Raw genomic sequence first — 19,075 nt, 5'->3', positions numbered from 1 at the left:
AACTAGACATTACTATAAGTAATTGAACGTCTGCCGTGACACTCTCAAACTGTAAATTCACTCTTTGGTTCCAAACCCTTCTTATTTCACTCTGTTCAATCCTGGCTCTTATCTTGTGTTTCAAAGTTTGTGGCAGGGATGATCCCACTCAAAACAAACAGGGTGGTTGGGCACCTTTTGCAGATTCAACTGGTGCAGCTAAAATGACCGACCTAGCCCTGGTCATTAAGAATGGACAAGCGATTCAACCAAATTTATTTCATTCATTGTATCAAAGGCTGTTGTTAAAAGAAAAAAAAATAAGGATTTTTCCATAGGAATTCTTGGGTCTTCTTAAAAATTGGAATGATTCTCTTGTAAATGATTCTCATGATCTGATTTGATAGCAAGATGGCCATTTTAAACTATAATGAGAGAGAAGTTCCAGTGGTTGAATGGTTGACTGACCAGCTGCAATATTTTCAATATTTTATAATTTAAGAATCTAATTAATATTTAAATTATTGATACTTAAAAATACATTTCTATGCCTGTATATATTGTGTGACATTTTTCTGTGTTCTAAAGCATGTTTGTGTTTTTGATGCATGTAAATTTATATTTACTTTTAATCACAGCTTATTTTTAATAGTGTATGGCGTGCTGAGCTTAAAAGCATATGTATGCTATATAATAAACTTAATTGAATTCAGAATTTAAACAAGGTTATATTTCAAGTGAAGTGTTCTAAAATTTTGCCATTCACTTAAGAAAAAGTGCGGATTATTGTATTTCAAAATTAATGTTTTGAGCACATGCAATGCTGCATGTAACACCTCAGGGCAATTATTACATTTTAATAAAGCCCATTATGGATCATGTTACTTTGTTCACAAAGAATATGTCATCATTTGTGTACCTAATGCTTTCTCCTTGCATTATGTGAAGTATTACGTATAGTACACTGCTTGAACAAATTAAGGAAACACCTTATCATCACAGTCTAACACCAAGATGGAGCTTCAGGGATATCAATCGATCCAGTTAGGAAGCATAAGTGATTGTGAATTAACATCACCTGCTTTGGTTGAGATTAAAGTGACAACAGGTGCAATATAAAGGCAACAACAAGACTACCCCCAAAAAGGGAATGGTTTTGCAGGTGGTGGCCACAGACAGTTGTCCTTTTCTTATCCTTCCTGACTGATTCTTCTTTTGTGTTTTGCCAGTGTCCTTGTCACTACTGGCAGCATGAGGTTGTACCTGCAGCAGATTCAGGTTGCACAGGTAGTCCAGCTACTCCAAGATGGCACATCCATATGTGCTGTCACAAGAAGGTGTGCTGTGTCACCCAGTACAGTCTCAAGAACTTGGAGGAGATACTAGGACACAGGCTGTTACACGTGGAAATCAGGAGAAGGCCGTAGAATGACAGAGCCTTGAAAAATGACCTCCAGCTGGCTACTGGTGTGCATGTTTCTGACCGAACTGTTGGAAACAGACTCCATGAGTGGTGCATGAGGGCCTGACATCCTTTAGTGGGACCTGTGCCCAATGCTCATCACTTTGCAGCTCGATTGGCATTTGCCAGAGAATACCACAATTGGCAGCTCCGCCATAGGTGCCCCATTCTCTTCACAGATGAGTGCAGGTTCACCTGGAGCACATGTGACAGATGTGAAAGTGTCTAGAGACACCGTAGTAAACGTTATACAAAATCAACATCTTCCAGCATGACTAGTTTAGCAGTGGGTCAGCGATGGTCTGGGGAGGCATATCCTTTGAGGGTCGCACAGACCTCGACGTGCTAGGCAATGGTACCCTGACTTCTGTTATGTTCCAGGATAATATCCTCAGAGCCGTTGTCAAGTCTTACACTGGTGCTGTGGGCTCTGGGTTCCTCCTGGTGCAGGAGAATGCCTGGCCTCATGCAGCTAGAACGTGTAGGCAGTTCCTGGATTACAAAGGCATTGATGCCATTGACTGGTCTAAACGTTCCCTAGACCTGAATCCAATTTGATTTGTATTATGAATTATGTATTTGTATTTCCAGTGCCACCAAGTAGTGCCAGAGACTGTCCAGGCTCACTGATGCCCTGATCCAGGTCTGGGAGGAGATCTCCCAGGTTACCATCCACTGTCTCATCAGAAGCATGCCCAGACATTGTCAGGAGTGCATACAGGCACCTGGGGGCCATACAGAGTGCTGAATCACATTATTAGTTGCCGTGATGAAATTCACTCAAGTTATGATTTCAATTTTTGACTTGGTTTTCAGTGTGATGTTGAATCCAGCCCTCAATGGGTTGGTGATTTTTGTTTCCATTGACCATTGTTCCATCATTTTGTTCTCAATGAATTACACAGTATTAGTCAGTAAAGATTTTCCACTTGAATATTTTGTTCATCGAGATCTGATGATTGATTTACGTGTTCCCTTAATGTTTTTGAGCAGTGTATATTATATTTTTGTGTGAAAGCATATATGCTTGATATTAATTATTTTATTTGTGGTGCAGGGTTTTTTTTTTTTTTTTTACAGTTTATTCTGTGAGTGTATTGTGTAGGAGGCAGACACTGTCATGCTGCATTTAGTATGAATTTGTAAATCTTTACAAACCTGTTTATAATCGGAGAAAATCACTTTGTACAGATTTTTCTTGTTTACTATGTTTGAAAATAGTTTTCTAATATATCTCTTTGAACTGTATATTTTGCACGTTAATTTCTTAAAAGTTCACAAAGACTGTCTTTCTTTTTTAGTCCAGTTTTCCCCCCATTAGCAGTTATAAAGGATACAATAAAAGTAGAAATGGCAAAACTAAGGAATGCAAAATCTGTGTAAATTACACTTTTCCATCCATGTATGTTCAAATATACTGACCCCTTCTGGGTTATGGGAAACCAATGCCTATCCTATTTTCATTCACAAAGCAGAAACCAACTCTGAATAGAGTGTGAGTCTGTTAAATACGTGCACAAAACCTACTCATACAGGGCCAGTTTAGAGTTACCAGTTAATCCAATATGAAAATCTTTGAATGTGGGTAAGAAACTGAACTACCCTAACTAGCTATAACCATAACCTGTGTTGACTCGGGAAGAACATGCATGGCTTCCTCAAATATGTTTGAAAAAGTTGAGTGGCCAGATGAACAAGGGGGCTTGCAGGCAGGAAGGGTTGCACAGGAAGGGACAAGGGACTATGTGTGTGACCATGCCAGAGCAGAAAAACACCACTTAGTGGGAAATTAAAAGCAGCTACTGTATTGAATACCCCAGAAAACCAATAGACAGTGGCACCTGGAAGCTGGAGAGTGAGATGTGGTCTAGGTATAGTCCTATGTCTATCCAGATTCAAGGCCCACTGATGCACATACCTGTAACTACACAGGATTAGTTTAGAATTGCAAGTCATCCTAACCAGCATGCATTATGAATATGGCAGGAAAGCTGGAGAACCCAAGGAAGTAGAATTAGATATAGGCAGAACTTGTAAACTCCAAACAAATGGTTTGTGGATATTGGATTCATGGATCAGTTGAACTTAAATGGTAATACCATGTCAAACAATTGTTTTTTACTTACTCACTCTCAGTACAGTATCTGAGAGTTTAGCTTTATTGACCAAGATTAAATACTGTACATTTGAAGTGTATTGAATGCATCTCTTGTTTTTGATTATTAATACCAAGTAAGTTATTATTTGAAAATGAAAAACACTTGAGGTGCTGCTAAAAATTAAACTGCATATGCCTAAATTTCACAGCTGTTCAAGCTTAGAAGTGCAGTGCTTTTAAGTGATCTGTGCAAAGATTTTAAATGGTGTATTTAGGCAAAGCTAGGACACATAATCACCAAGAGAAACTGGTCTTAAATCAGCCTCACTTACTCACTTTGGAATCATAGGTAGTAGACGTTAGAGCCTAAATATCTTAAGTTTCCAACTGCCATTGCTTCATGTTAAGGGTAGTAATTCTAGGAATGAAACCACAATTATAATATAGGTGCTTCTTGCTATAATAATTAGATCGATTTTGAATAAAAGATTAGCTTTTAGGAGGTAAACCAATAGTAATGGGATGCTACAAGTGTAGTTTAAATATTGGCTGGATTTTTTTTTTCTTCAGCTCGGACCTTCCAGTATGAAATAAGATTACTTGCACAGTCCCTTCTCCCAATAGTAGTAGTAGTAAATATTATAAGGGAGTAAGATGTTACTTCTGCTGTTGTGCAGAGTGGTGTTGTTAAACAAATACTGAAGTACCATTTTCAATGCAGTGACAACTTCATAATCTATGAGCTGGCAGAAATTGTACTATTAAGTATAGCAATCATGTATGATTCACTGAACGTTATAAAGGTTCAAAGTAAAAGATTTTTTGCAGCAAAGGCAAGATGGGCAACATTCTTCTTTGGAAGGGATATAAAGTTAACTCAGCAATATTGACAGTGTATTGAATATGTAGAAATAGATATGTCTAAACATAAAATTAGGTAGATATACTATACTGAAAGTATTCAAACCCCTTCACTTTTTACACATTTTGTTTAAAGGTACTGAATAATCGGCATTAACATGTGTGATTACTGTATTAAAAATATCTGTGATTAATTTTTTTTAATGCAGTACCTAAATGCGTTAATTTAATTTGGTCAATTTGACCTTGCTTCGCACTTAATATACTTGAGATTCATTTGGCATTGTTTTATTAATAACGCATGATCATTTTCTGTGTTCTTTCTTGTTAATGGGCTTCACCCACACACAACAGTAGGGTTGCCACTCGTCCTTTGTAATATGGGATTTCCCCATATTGGAACATAAAATGCATCTTAACCATATTGAATCATTAAGAGATATGATGTGACTCAGATTTTTGTATGCATTGTTTCATATACAGTACTAGCTCTTTAAAGTGCAGAGAATAACATGAGAACAATTAAAATCATACCAGTTATGCAAGCAGAGTGAAAGAGTTTCTTTTTTGTGTTGCATTAACATTTCAAATAGACAGGCACTGCCCGCTGAGTGAGATTAACAGTCACATTGTACAGTATAGCTGAATGTCCAGAGCAAGATACTACTAACGCAAGTTCACACTTGGAACTTAAGAGGCTGTTTAGGTATAGGTCTGAGTGCAAGGCAGAATATCAGTCTTGTCAGCCTTGGCCCTGGCAATGAATACATTTGCTGTGGGGGTTTTTCGGTTGTCCATGGAGGGATATCTGACCTGAAACAGCACGGTGCAGATGCTATCCATGTCCAAGCAGCTAAAGAGCAGATTACACAGAGTGAAATCACTCGAATCCTTCCCCCATGCAGACATGGTATGTGGTTGTTTTTAATTATTTGGAGGTTACCTACTGTAGCCTACATTATAACCTACAGTGGTGTGAAAAACTATTTGCCCCCTTCCTGATTTCTTATTCTTTTGCATGTTTGTCACACAAAATGTTTCTGATCATCAAACACATTTAACCATTAGTCAAATATAACACAAACACAAAATGCAGTTTTTAAATGATGGTTTTTATTATTTAGGGAGAAAAAAAATCCAAACCTACATGGCCCTGTGTGAAAAAGTAATTGCCCCCTTGTTAAAAAATAACCTAACTGTGGTGTATCACACCTGAGTTCAATTTCCGTAGCCACCCCCAGGCCTGATTACTGCCACACCTGTTTCAATCAAGAAATCACTTAAATAGGAGCTGCCTGACACAGAGAAGTAGACCAAAAGCACCTCAAAAGCTAGACATCATGCCAAGATCCAAAGAAATTCAGGAACAAATGAGAACAGAAGTAATTGAGATCTATCAGTCTGGTAAAGGTTATAAAGCCATTTCTAAAGCTTTGGGACTCCAGCGAACCACAGTGAGAGCCATTATCCACAAATGGCAAAAACATGGAACAGTGGTGAACCTTCCCAGGAGTGGCCGGCCGACCAAAATTACCCCAAGAGCGCAGAGACGACTCATCCGAGAGGTCACAAAAGACCCCAGGACAACGTCTAAAGAACTGCAGGCCTCACTTGCCTCAATTAAGGTCAGTGTTCACGACTCCACCATAAGAAAGAGACTGGGCAAAAACGGCCTGCATGGCAGATGTCCAAGACGCAAACCACTGTTAAGCAAAAAGAACATTAGGGCTCGTCTCAATTTTGCTAAGAAACATCTCAATGATTGCCAAGACTTTTGGGAAAATACCTTGTGGACTGATGAGACAAAAGTTGAACTTTTTGGAAGGCAAATGTCCCGTTACATCTGGCGTAAAAGGAACACAGCATTTCAGAAAAAGAACATCATACCAACAGTAAAATATGGTGGTGGTAGTGTGATGGTCTGGGGTTGTTTTGCTGCTTCAGGACCTGGAAGGCTTGCTGTGATAGATGGAACCATGAATTCTACTGTCTACCAAAAAATCCTGAAGGAGAATGTCCGGCCAACTGTTCGTCAACTCAAGCTGAAACGATCTTGGGTGCTGCAACAGGACAATGACCCAAAACACACCAGCAAATCCACCTCTGAATGGCTGAAGAAAAACAAAATGAAGACTTTGGAGTGGCCTAGTCGAAGTCCTGACCTGAATCCAATTGAGATGCTATGGCATGACCTTAAAAAGGCGGTTCATGCTAAAAAAACCCTCAAATAAAGCTGAATTACAACAATTTTGCAAAGATGAGTGGGCCAAAATTCCTCCAGAGCGCTGTAAAAGACTCATTGCAAGTTATCGCAAACGCTTGATTGCAGTTATTGCTGCTAAGGGTGGCCCAACCAGTTATTAGGTTCAGGGGGCAATTACTTTTTCACACAGGGCCATGTAGGTTTGGATTTTTTTTTCTCCCTAAATAATAAAAACCACCATTTACAAACTGCATTTTGTGTTTACTTGTGTTATATTTGACTAATGGTTAAATGTGTTTGATGATCAGAAACATTTTGTGTGACAAACATGCAAAAGAATAAGAAATCAGGAAGGGGGCAAATAGTTTTTCACACCACTGTACATTAGCCAATATTACACTGTGACCAATAAAACTGGGCAGTAATTGGTGCAAATTGATAATACTAATATTTCCATCCATTTGGGCTAAAAGTTAACATAGTTAGACTTATTTTATAATTCATTAATGATACCTTCTATGACCTTGTTCATTATGAAACCTTTTGTGAAACCTCTAAGTAAATAAGTCTATCAGATATATATTTAGAATTTTTTTCAGTCTATTCTTTGCTATTTAAAAGCCTAATCCATACATATTTTCAAGCTAATTAATGACTTCTCCCTTTCAGGTAACAGCTACGGAGCTGAATCTTGTGTATCATGCAGTTAAGCAAGCCTGAGCTATAACAGTGGTGATTGTGCAGAAAATGTGAACCATGTAATTGTTAGTACTATTGGTATGTTGTCTTGCAACTTAGCAGTCCAAACCATATTTGTTGGTTTTCCCAAATATTATAGCAACCCCCAGGGGTGAAGTGGGTGCTTGACGGTCATTGGGTGTTGTTTCTGTTACACAACTCTATTCAATAAGCTAACTGAAATAATTTATTATACATAGGCAAGCAGTTGTTATAACTTTTTTAATTAGAAATTATTCACTGAGTTGTTTCTACTTTATTGAAAAATATTAATATGGTTGAAGGAAAATACGATTGTGATTAATATGCAGTTAATTTTGATTAAAAATTAATTGTTTGATTAATCACGATCAAAGTTTTTAATTAAGCAGGAGCCCTAATTTTTTATGTTGCAGCCTTATGCTAAAATCTTTTAAAATTACTTTTTCCCTCATCAAGCAACACCTTATACCAAAGAATGACAAGACGAAAAATAAGATTTTTAGACTTTTTGTAAATATATTTAAAAAAAAAAGAAATATCACTTTGTTACAAGTATTCAGACCTTTTACTCAGTACTAGTTAAAGCACCTTTAGCAGAGATTGCAGTCCTGGAGTCTTCTTTGGTATTATGTGACAAGTTTCACACTCCTGATTTTGAGGATTGTTTTGCCATTTTTCTTTGTAGATCGTCTCAAGCTCTTGTCAGGTTAGATGAAGACTGTCAGTGAACAGCTAGTTTCACATTTCTCCAGAGGTGTTGGATTGTGTTCAAGTCTGGGCCTCTAGCTGGGCTACTCAAAAACATTCACACAGTTGAATTTAAAACACTCCAGTGCTGTCTTTGCTTTATGCTTAGTGTCATTGTTGTGTTGGAAGGTGAAGCCCATTCTGAGGTCCAGAGTGCTCTGGAACAGGCTTTAATTAAGGATATCTCAGTAGTGTGCTCAGTTCAGCTTTCTGTCAATCCTGACTAGTTTCCCATTCTCTGCCGCTGAAAAGCAAACCCATAGCCCACTGCCACCACTGTGCATCTCTGTTGGAATGGTATTGCACAAGTAATGAGTGGGTACCTGGCTTCCTACAGACGTGATGTTTCAAATAGGTCAATCTTGGTTTCATCACGGAGAACCTTGTTTCTCATATTCTGAGAGTCCTTTGGTGCCTTTTTGTAAACTCCAACCGGACATTCATGTGCCATCTCGCCACTCTACCATAATGCTCAGATTAGTGAAGTGATGCAGTGGTGGTTGTCCCTCTGGAAATTCTTCCCATCTCCACAAATGTTCTCTATGGGCTTAGCCATTGTGACCATCACATTCTTATTCACCAGTCTTACCAAGTTTCTTCTCCCTTGATTGTTTTTTTTTTGATCCAGGCAGCCAGCTCTATGAAGAGACATAGTTGTCTAGCTTTCTTCCATTTAAGAATTATGCAGGCCACTTGGGAAACCCCAGTAATACAGAAATTTCTCCTCCAGATCTGTGCCTTGACACAATCCTGTCTCTAAGCTGCCTTCCTTTCACCTCATGGCTTGATTTTTGCTGTGATACATTGTCAACTGTAGAACCTTTTATTTGTGGGTGCCTTTCCTAGTCATGTGCAGTAAGTTAAATTGACTACCGGTGGACTCTAATTAAAAAAAAAAAAAGGCGTAGAAACATCTCAAGAATGATAAACAGAATGAGATGCATCTGAGCCAGATTTTAAGTGTCACAGCAAAGGGTATGTATAATTGTGTGAATTTAATATTTCATTTTTTTTAAATCATTTTGCAAAAATTCCTAAAATCCTGTTTTCGCGTTGTCATTCTGAGGGTATTGAGTGTTGTTTGATGAAGAGACAAATTAATTTAAACATTAGCATAAGGCTGTAGCTTAACAAAATGTGAAAGAAGTGAAAGGATCTGAATGCTTCCTGAAGGTACTGTATGTATTTTTAAAATTGGTTTATATGTGGACTTGCCTCATAAAATTCCTAGTGAATTTTACCCCCAAAAATTTTTATCTTGTTTTCTTTGTACCAATTAATTGTTATTTTGTGTATCATTCCTCCTATTGCTCTGGGTAGAAAATTTGTTTAGTAAATAAAGTACAGTGCATCCGGAAAGTATTGACAGCGCATCACTTTCTCCACATTTTGTTATGTTACAGCCTTATTCCAAAATGGATTAAATTCATTTTTTTCCTCAGAATTCTACACACAACACCCCATAATGACAACATGAAAAAAGTTTACTTGAGGTTTTTGCAAATTTATTAAAAATAAAAACATTGAGAAAGCACATGTACATAAGTATTCACAGCCTTTGCCGTGAAGCTCGAAATTGAGCTCAGGTGCATCCTGTTTCCCCTGATTATCCTTGAGATGTTTCTGCAGCTTAATTGGAGTCCACCTGTGGTAAATTCAGTTGACTGGACATGATTAGGAAAGGTACACACCTGTCTATATAAGGTCCCACAGTTGACAGTTCACGTCAGAGCACAAACCAAGCATGAAGTCAAAGGAATTGTCTGTAGACCTCCGAGACAGGATTGTCTTGAGGCACATATCTGGGGAAGGTTACAGAAAAATTTCTTTGAAGGTCCCAATGTGTCTCCATTATCCGTAAGTGGAAGAAGTTCGAAACCACCAGGACTCTTCCTAGAGCTAGCCGGCCATCTAAACAGAGTGATCGGGGGAGAAGGGCCTTAGTCAGGGAGGTGACCAAGAACCCAATGGTTACTCTGTCAGAGCACCAGAGGTCCTCTGTGGAGAGAGGAGAACCTTCCAGAAGGACAACCATCTCTGCAGCAATCCACCAATCAGGCCTGTATGGTAGAGTGGCCAGACGGAAGCCACTCCTTAGTAAAAGGCACATGGCAGCTTGCCTGGAGTTTGCCAAAAGGCACCTGAAGGACTCTCAGACCATGAGAAAGAAAATTCTCTGGTCTGATGAGACGAAGATTGAACTCTTTGGTGTGAATGCCAGGCATTACGTTTGGAGGAAACCTGGCACCATCCCTACAGTGAAGCATGGTTGGTGGCAGCATCATGCTGTGGGGATGTTTTTCAGCGGCAGGAACTGGGATACCAGTCAGGATAAAGGGAAAGATGATTGCAGCAATGTACAGAGACATCCTGGATGAAAACCTGCTCCAGAACGCTCTTGACCTCAGACTGGGGCGACGGTTCATCTCTCTGCAGGACAATGACCCTAAGCACACAGCCAAGATATCAAAGGAGTGGCTTCAGGACAACTCTGTGAATGTCCTTGAGTGGCCCAGCCAGAGCCCAGACTTGAATCCAATTGAACATCTCTGGAGAGATCTTAAAATGGCTGTGCACCGACACTTCCCAACCAACCTGATGGAGCTTGAGAGGTGCTGCAAAGAGGAATGGGCGAAACTGGCCAAGGATAGGTGTGCCAAGCTTGTGGCATCATATTCAACAAGACTTGAGGCTGTAATTGCTGCCAAAGGTGCATCGACAAAGTATTGAGCAAAGGCTGTGAATACTTATGTACATGTGCTTTCTCAATTTTTTTATTTTTAATAAATTTGCAAAAACCTCAAGTAAACTTTTTTCACGTTGTCATTGTGGGGTGTTGTGTGTAGAATTCTGAGGAAAAAAATGAATTTAATCCATTTTGGAATAAGGCTGTAACATAACAAAAGGTGGAAAAAGTGATGCGCTGTGAATACCTTCTGGGTGCACTGTATATGATCTCAGTAAAACTTTACTTTCTGGCTTGGTAAAGCACATTGAATATTTATATCTCTTACAAGAAACTGATCTGTAGTGTTATGAGTACTATTTGGAGCACTTTGTAAATTTTATCACCATGAGTGGCCACATGTTGTAAACATACAAAAAACCATGCCTTTCTCATTAACAGTTTTTGTTTTTTCTCCAGCGATTTTTAAAATGTTTCTAGTTTCTCAAACTAGTTATTCTGGCTATATTTTACAGTTTTGTAAATGATTCTTCAGTTGTTAAGCAAGTAAACTGTTACAAGTCTGTCAAGTGGAGTACAATTTATATCACCATATCCTGGTACCTCATGTCTGTAGCCTCTAACCGACATGCATTAATTTTAATACATTTAAAATGTCTTGGCAACTGGTAGTTATGCTACCTGACTTTCCCCCGGGTCTGTACTGGTCACTGGAATGTGTTTTTCTATAATACATCCTTTAACCTAATAAGGATTTCCTCTCTATACCTTAATCTTTTCTCTAGCCTTTAGGAGCACTTTTTACCCTGGATATCCTTTAACCAATCAAGTACATTGAATATACAGATTTAAGTTTTTTTTTTTTTTCTTAGCTATGTAGAGTTCTTCAGAAGGATGCAGAACAAGAGACCCAAATGAGATTTGAAATCCAATGCATGAGGCAGGAGTTGGCTACCATTAGTATGATGGATGAGTTTGCCAGATATGCGAGGCTAGAGCGGAAGATTAACAAAATGACTGACAAGCTGAAAACACATGGTAAGTACATTATGGCTCCAGAATAAAAATGGCAATATACAGTATTCCATATTGATATTCCACTAATTTAGATATCCCAGCGTAAATATTTAAATAACCTGGTCATCTGTATACTAGCATATTTAATAATCCCATAAAAACACATTCATATTGCTGCATTTTACAATAATATCCTACTTTATTTATAAGGATTCATTGGATCTATAAAGGTATTATACTTATTTCCTAGATGCCAGAGTCTATTGCAGGATTGACAGGTGAATTGGAGATTTAGATTTTCAGTGCAAAACTCTGCATTTGTAGTGAATAAAATTAAACCTGTCTTATGCTTGTGCAGTAGTTTAAATAGTAATTTTCAGAGATAATGGATAGACATTTTGATTTTAGTAAATACATGTGGAATACCATTTATATGTTCAAAATTGTAATGATGTTTTAAAATGTCCCAAAGAGGCATCAAAAATATACGTATCCATCCATTTTCTTAACTCACTTTATCAAGAACTGGGCTGTGGGGAGCAGGAAACTATCCTAGCACCAAATGGCATGATAGAAGCCATTCCATTACAAGAGCCAACATTTAGAGTAAGTGTATTTGCACTCAAGCCTGGTTATAAAGTGGATCTTACTGAATAGAGGGATGAATGAAGTAAGACCATTGTAATTTTTGGTGTAAAATATTGAGTTTGAAAATAATGGCATAATCACTTTAAAAATTGTTAATATATTTTTTCCACTAAAACAATGAGAGTGAATCCACCTGTCTGAAATAGGCTGTAATTTAATCACTGAAAGTAATTTTGGAATGTATGGCTGAGATGCCCATTGATCACTCACTGATTCACAAAATAATACTGCAGAATTCAAAGCATTTGCCTAAAGTGAATTCGTCATACTAAAGACATACTAGTAAAGCAAACTTTCAAGTCCAACTTTACTTAGTAAAATTGAAAGAGCTTAAAGTAACATATTAGTAAATTAAGAAAAAAAAACAATCCTCCAAGTAGGATGATAAATATGTGAACACCTAAAGAAACATACTGTAAAGCTATTTTATTCAATGGTACATCCACCAAACAATTGTGGAGTATATAGCCGTATTTAATATGTATGTTTCTGTTTATTATTCTCAAATTTATTTTTTGAGATTTGATTAATTTTTACTGTGAAATGGCAATCTTGAATATCCATCCTATTATGTATTTTATAAGTGCACTTATTTTACTATACTGTAGTGTTGCCAGGAACCAGAGTCAATACCAGCAACAATGTGCTTTATGCAGGGACCAAACTTAAAATGTGACCATGTTCATTATAAGACAAATGCGTTCATACAGGACCTTTTTAGAATCCCTTGGACAAGCGTGAACATTCTTTTTCAGGATATAAAAAAAAACTACAGTAATACCACACATGTACAGGTATATCGTCCAAACTCCACAAAACAGTGTCTGGAATAGGATTTGAGCACAAATCTCCACAGCTGTGAAATAGCAATAACCACTACACCATCATGTCATTTCTAAATTTGAATCATTCGCTTTTTAGAAAAAATGAAAAACCCTCCAAAGGTGTGATTTATTTTGAAAACTATATTAGTATGTTCATTAGAGGTACATATACAGTAGTAGGTGCCATACATATTCAATGACATGGTGAGTCTTAGGTTTTCTCACTGTGTCTTCTTTTGTGGTCTTGAGTACAAATGAATGTTTCTTTTTGCATTCAGTTGTTTGCAGTGTTAAACATTTTGTAGTCTGATACTAAACAACTCATTTCATGATTTCCTATTTCATTCAAATGCTTGTGTATTTACAGTAAGGCCATGCCCCAATTGATTTCATGAGTAAAATGCTAAACACTAGAAGGAAGTGTAAGTACAGTAATCCCTCACTTATCGCGGGAGATAGGTTCCAAGGCCGACCGCGATAATTGAATTTCCGCGAAGTAGGGACACCATATTTATTTAATTATTTAACGTGTATTTGGACGTTTTTAAACCCTCCCTGTATTGTTTACAACCCACCCTTTACTCTATTAATAACAGGGACAACTGCTAAGCAATATGAAATCGGTAGATAAGTTTACACTTACTGTATAGCGAAGTACACGTAGCTATATATGACGTGATGAATATCCTGCGCAGTAAAAATGATGACTATGAAGGTGATAATCCCCTGAATGCAGTAGCAAGAGCACGTTAATGCTGAATCAGTGAGATGAGACTTCCTGGTTAATGCAGCACTCCGTCGCTGAGCCAATCTGCAGCACACAGGAACTTAACTGTGTGCTCTGATTGGGTAGCTTCTCAGCCATCCGCCAATAGCATCTCTTGTATGAAATCAACTGGGCAAACCAACTGAGGAAGCAAATACCAGAAGTAAAAAGACCCATTGTCCGCAGAAAGCCGCGAAGCAGCGAAAAATCAGTGTTATATATTTAGATATGCTTACATATAAAATCCGCGAAAAGTGAACCGCGAAGTAGCGAGGGATTACTGTAAATAAATAAATCAAGAGGCTTTTTTTTGTAGTTTGTACTTATTTTTGTAACATTAATGCAATTTCTTTGCATTTTATTCTAAACTAACCAGCAACAGATTAGGAAAAATTTCAGAGTTTAAAAAATATAATTGGTGGAGAGGTTGATTTGTGTGTATACAGTAATCCCTCACCTATCGCGGGGGTTACGTTCCAGAGCCCCCCGCGATAGGTGAAAATTCGCGAAGTAGCGACCTATATTTATTTTATTATTTATACATATTTTAAGGCTTTATAAACCCTTCCCACACTCTTATAAACCTTTCTCACTCTCTTGTTAACCTTTCCCACGCTCTTATAAACACTTCCTATGCTCTTAAACACTTTCTGCATTCTTAAACACCGCAGACCAACACTGCACACTACACGCAGCGATCAGACGTCAATGTGTCTGCACTCGCTTTGTGAAGGGGGGCAGCTGAACTCTCAGCAGAGCAGAAATGGACTTTGTGCTGCTTCTGCCAAAATGCCTGCTTGTCGCTCTGCGCGTTCGGAAGGAGGAGGAGGAGTGGGGGTGTGTGAGGGCTGAACGCACGTTCGCTCAAACCCCCCTCCCCGGAGGTGCAGTACTCTCCTGCCACTTCGCATTGTCAAGGGGGTGGGGAGCTGAATGAACGCTAAGGAGAAGTGGACTTTGTGCTGGCTTTGTGCTGCTTGTCGCTCTGCATGTCAATAATTTAAAAGCCTGTACAATCAGGCTTTTAGGTGTACATCACCTATTTTCCTGTCTCACTGTCTTGTCTTGCGTGAAGTTAAAATGTTTTATAATAGTGAGATGTTACTCATATCCTTAGCCCGACATCCACATATCATATGTGTTAACAAAGTGTGTTTTATAAGTTTACATGTGTTTAAAGCATGTGGGATGGGTATTTTAAGGCTTAAACTATAAAAATGTTTATTTATATGGTCTTTCTATATCGCGGATTTTCTCCTATTGCTGATGGGTCTGGAACATAACTTCCGCGATAGGCGGGCAATCACTTGTATTTAAAAACCCGCGAAGTCGTGAATCCGCGAAAAGTGAACCGCGAAGTAGCGAGGGAATACTGTATAAACTATTGTGACCACAAGGGGGCACAACTGAGCCTCAAATCTCAGACACAGTTACCCAGCACAATTCTGGGTTCAAATGAAATAGTTTTTATTTATCACCAGCACCCGCCAAAGTACTCCAAAATAAATACAATTCTTCCTCTTCCCACCTCCAGTTGAGTGTCGCCCACTCCCTACCGACTCTGACTGCCCTATGTGAGGTGGGGGCTCCTTTTCAAGCTCGACCTGGGAATGCTTCTGGTGCCCTTGGAAGCACTTCCAGTTCACTTGGAAAGTAGGGAGGTCCTCCTCCGACAGTGCTCTTTACTGAAACCCAGGGACACTGAGAGGGTTGCTTTTTAAACCAAGCAGCCCTGCAGGTATCTGAGTTATGCTGGTCCATCAATTATCTTACTCCAACCGGGCACAAAGCCGTTTCCTTGTCTAGCCGGCAAGCTTGTCTGAGCAAGAAGTTATCCTCTGTCCTGGCCGGGATGCCTGTATATTCTCATGGGCACTATACAGTATGTATACAATTTTGGCAAAATTGCCATTTTTGCCCAAATTGAGCAACACATTTCCATTATTGAAGTTCTATTACTTGACATTAAAAAATGATTTTTTTAAATGTTTTTTTTAAAGTTTTAAAAATGAATGTTTATCTGACTGTCTGACCCTGAGTGAGAACTTTATAAATTTGCAACAGAGCTAAAGCCAAGACTTTTGCACTTGCCTGCTACCAATTATAGAAACTTAGTATGTTAATCTAAAATGTTTTCTTTCTTTCTTTCTTTCTTTCTTTCTTTCTTTCTTTCTTTCTTTCTTTCTTTCTTTCTTTCTTTCTTTCTTTCTTTCTTTCTTTCTTTCTTTCTTTCTTTCTTTCCGTTCGTTTGGTTCATTTGACAGAGTTGTGATTGAACACACTGACATGTGAATATAGCAGAGGTTTTGCATGTGGGGGCACGTGCTGCATACATTCCTGTTTTCAAACAATAGCTATTTTTGAAGACACGTAACTTTAATGTCTAGCCTAATATTTAACTATGTGTAAATCTTTTTAATAAGGTAAACATTATATAAAATTCTTCAAATGTAAATGTGTAATAATAAAAATATATTGTTTAAAGCATGTAGACAAACTGAGTTCTATCATTTACCTTGATGTTTGAAAATGAGGCCCATATCTATTGTAATTGTTCAGCATTTCACATTAAGCTTAAGTTCTTGACGTCTTCCAAATTGAGAGAGAAAATTTTAATGTTCTGATAAAGTGAAATTAATTGAGATTACATTTTTATGTAGTTTATAATACATTAGACTGTATTTTGTAGTTTAAAATAAAAGTAAGAAATTATTCAAACTCCATACATCCATGTACTGAACCTGCTAATTACATTTTACAGTCATGGAAAATCCTTCAAATTTTATATCCTTTTTAGAAAAAAAAGTCACACGCTTCACTATTCAGACAAATTACAGATTTCTTTTAAATTAAAAACATTGTTGGCATAGTTTTATTTTGTAGCTTGTATGTAAAACATTTCTTTTGCAGGAAACCTGTATATTTTAATAGACTTCCTAATTCTACATATACCTCAGGGAGAAGGCAGAGGTCACCTTGATAGGATTGGTGACTGGAGATCTAGGGAAAGCCTCTTCTTATCAGTGACAAATCTACATATATGATCTCCTACAATCTGACAGTGCACTGTTTATTGGCACTGCCCCTGCAGCTGTCATTTGTGTTCCCACAAGAAAGTAATCTTATGTCCATTAATTTTCAATCTATTATTAATTTCTTTGCAAAAAAGGAAAGGTGTATATCACAGTTAAAAGGCTTTTACTTTCTAAATTTAGCCCAAGTGCCACAGGATGTGATTCACAAAAGTTTACTGTTTTTAACTACTTGAATTTCATATTAAAATTATGTTTTTGTTGATTAAAGCCATCTGTTAGACTAGAGACAGCTTTTTTTTAACTTGACTCTATTGTAATACTAGTATAGTGTAAAATAGAAAACCCAAACAAAAACAGCCTGAAGCCAACTTGATTTTTCCACTTTGTATGTAATTCTCTTATAGTGTTTGTTTATTGATAATTTTCCTAAACATAAGTATTCTAAAAACATAATTCACTATCCTAGATCATACTTGTTCTCATGTAGGGAAGGGTCCATAGGATTCACTAAACGCTATTAAAGAGTGGCAGTATTCCTCTGCAACTGGATTTTGAACTTTCTAGCTGGCAAACCCTAGGATGTGTGGATTAATAGCATTACTTACTCATCAATGTATACTTCCACAGAATAGTGTACTCATTCGAATGCTATATTCCTTGTTTACCTATGACTGTTCTGCAAAACACAGCTCTGACTCCAACATTAAATTTAAATTTGCTTTCCTTCTAACACAGTGGTGCCTGCAAAATAATTTTTTCATTAGTGTTATTAAGAGTAAGAAGCTAGTTTTAGACTTCAGGAGGCAAAAAGCAGACTACACTCTCAGCAACATCAGAGGGGGATACAGTTGTGTGGGTATGCAACTTAATATGTCTTGGGGGTCTATTTTTATTCAATTTTATTTTCTAAAACCAGAACATTCCAATGACATACTACTGAAACAAACAAAATCATAAAAACTTAAAAGGTACAACCATTTGAATTCAGAGGAGAAAAACAACAAAAAAGGAACAATAAGCGATAGCATGAAATATACAAATCATACCAAGAAAGCTTATTAATGCTTTAGTCCCATAGTCATTTGAAGTACGCTCCAAGGTCACTGTTTATGCTCACCAGTGTCTATAAGTGCAAAGACGAGTCCATAATAACTGGCTACATAATATCCCTTTATGACATATGCTTAGTTATGCACTGCAAATAAATATAGAGAGTTATGAAGTTGGCACAGAATATTACTGGCTTTTGGCTGCGTTCTGATAACAAATGACTTAGAAAGGCATACTGCATTGTAAAGACCTCTGTCTTTCAATCTGGTGAGCAACACAGAACCGTGGGCACTTGCACCAGTAGATTTAGAAGCCTTTTTTTTTTTCTCCTCTGCCACTTATAGTGACAAATATGTGCTCTTGTGTATATATAATATGTTTATATACTGTATATTGAATGTAACATATATTTGTTGTATCTTATTATTATTATTGTATTCATTGTAGTTTTTTTCTGTTTCTTGTATCATGTTACTGTCAATAGTCTGAGGGAGACTTGCAAGTAACACTTTCATTGTACCTATGACAATAAAGTTTAGCCAAACCTATGGCTTCTCGTGGCTCCTTACTCTTTGTCTCCTTTGATTAATATATTATGTGGGAACCATTGATGTCAATCTGAAATCTGGTTTTACACTTAGTGTCTGTAGCCAGCCTTCTTACGCACCCACATTCAGACAAGGTAGGGTTAGATTCACCAATTACCCTAACACACACACATCTTTGAGAATATGAGAGGAAAAAAGAGGTGCCCAGTGAAAAACCCACATAGGTGTGGTAAGAATGTGTAAATTTCACATGGATAACGATTGGGTACAAGATTGAAAACTGGACAGCAGAGCTAACCACTATGTCATTTTTATGTATAAACTTTTTGGAGTTTTTTTTTTTTTGTTTTTTATATGATAGTTTATTCAAAATGTAGTTGCCTATGTTGTGTTCCATTTACCTGCGATGTCTGAGTTGGGAATGACATCAC

The 19,075-nt window shown here is 37.5% G+C and overlaps 1 protein-coding gene across 1 annotated transcript in view; it reads left to right on the top strand.

Annotated features, from left to right (window-relative positions):
* The window catches only part of get1 (guided entry of tail-anchored proteins factor 1), a 51,552-nt gene that overhangs the window by 7,395 nt on the left and 25,082 nt on the right, over positions 1-19,075 (top strand). Inside the window, exon 2 of the mRNA XM_028800200.2 lies at positions 11,629-11,794. Within this exon, the coding sequence (XP_028656033.1) occupies positions 11,629-11,794 (166 nt within the window). The remainder of the gene's footprint in view (positions 1-11,628; positions 11,795-19,075) is intronic.

Source organism: Erpetoichthys calabaricus, chromosome 4 (genome assembly GCF_900747795.2).
Source record: "Erpetoichthys calabaricus chromosome 4, fErpCal1.3, whole genome shotgun sequence".
Classification (NCBI taxonomy): domain Eukaryota; kingdom Metazoa; phylum Chordata; class Cladistia; order Polypteriformes; family Polypteridae; genus Erpetoichthys; species Erpetoichthys calabaricus.
Note: the sequence above shows the minus strand (reverse complement) of the source record. Positions and strands in the feature narration are given on the sequence as shown.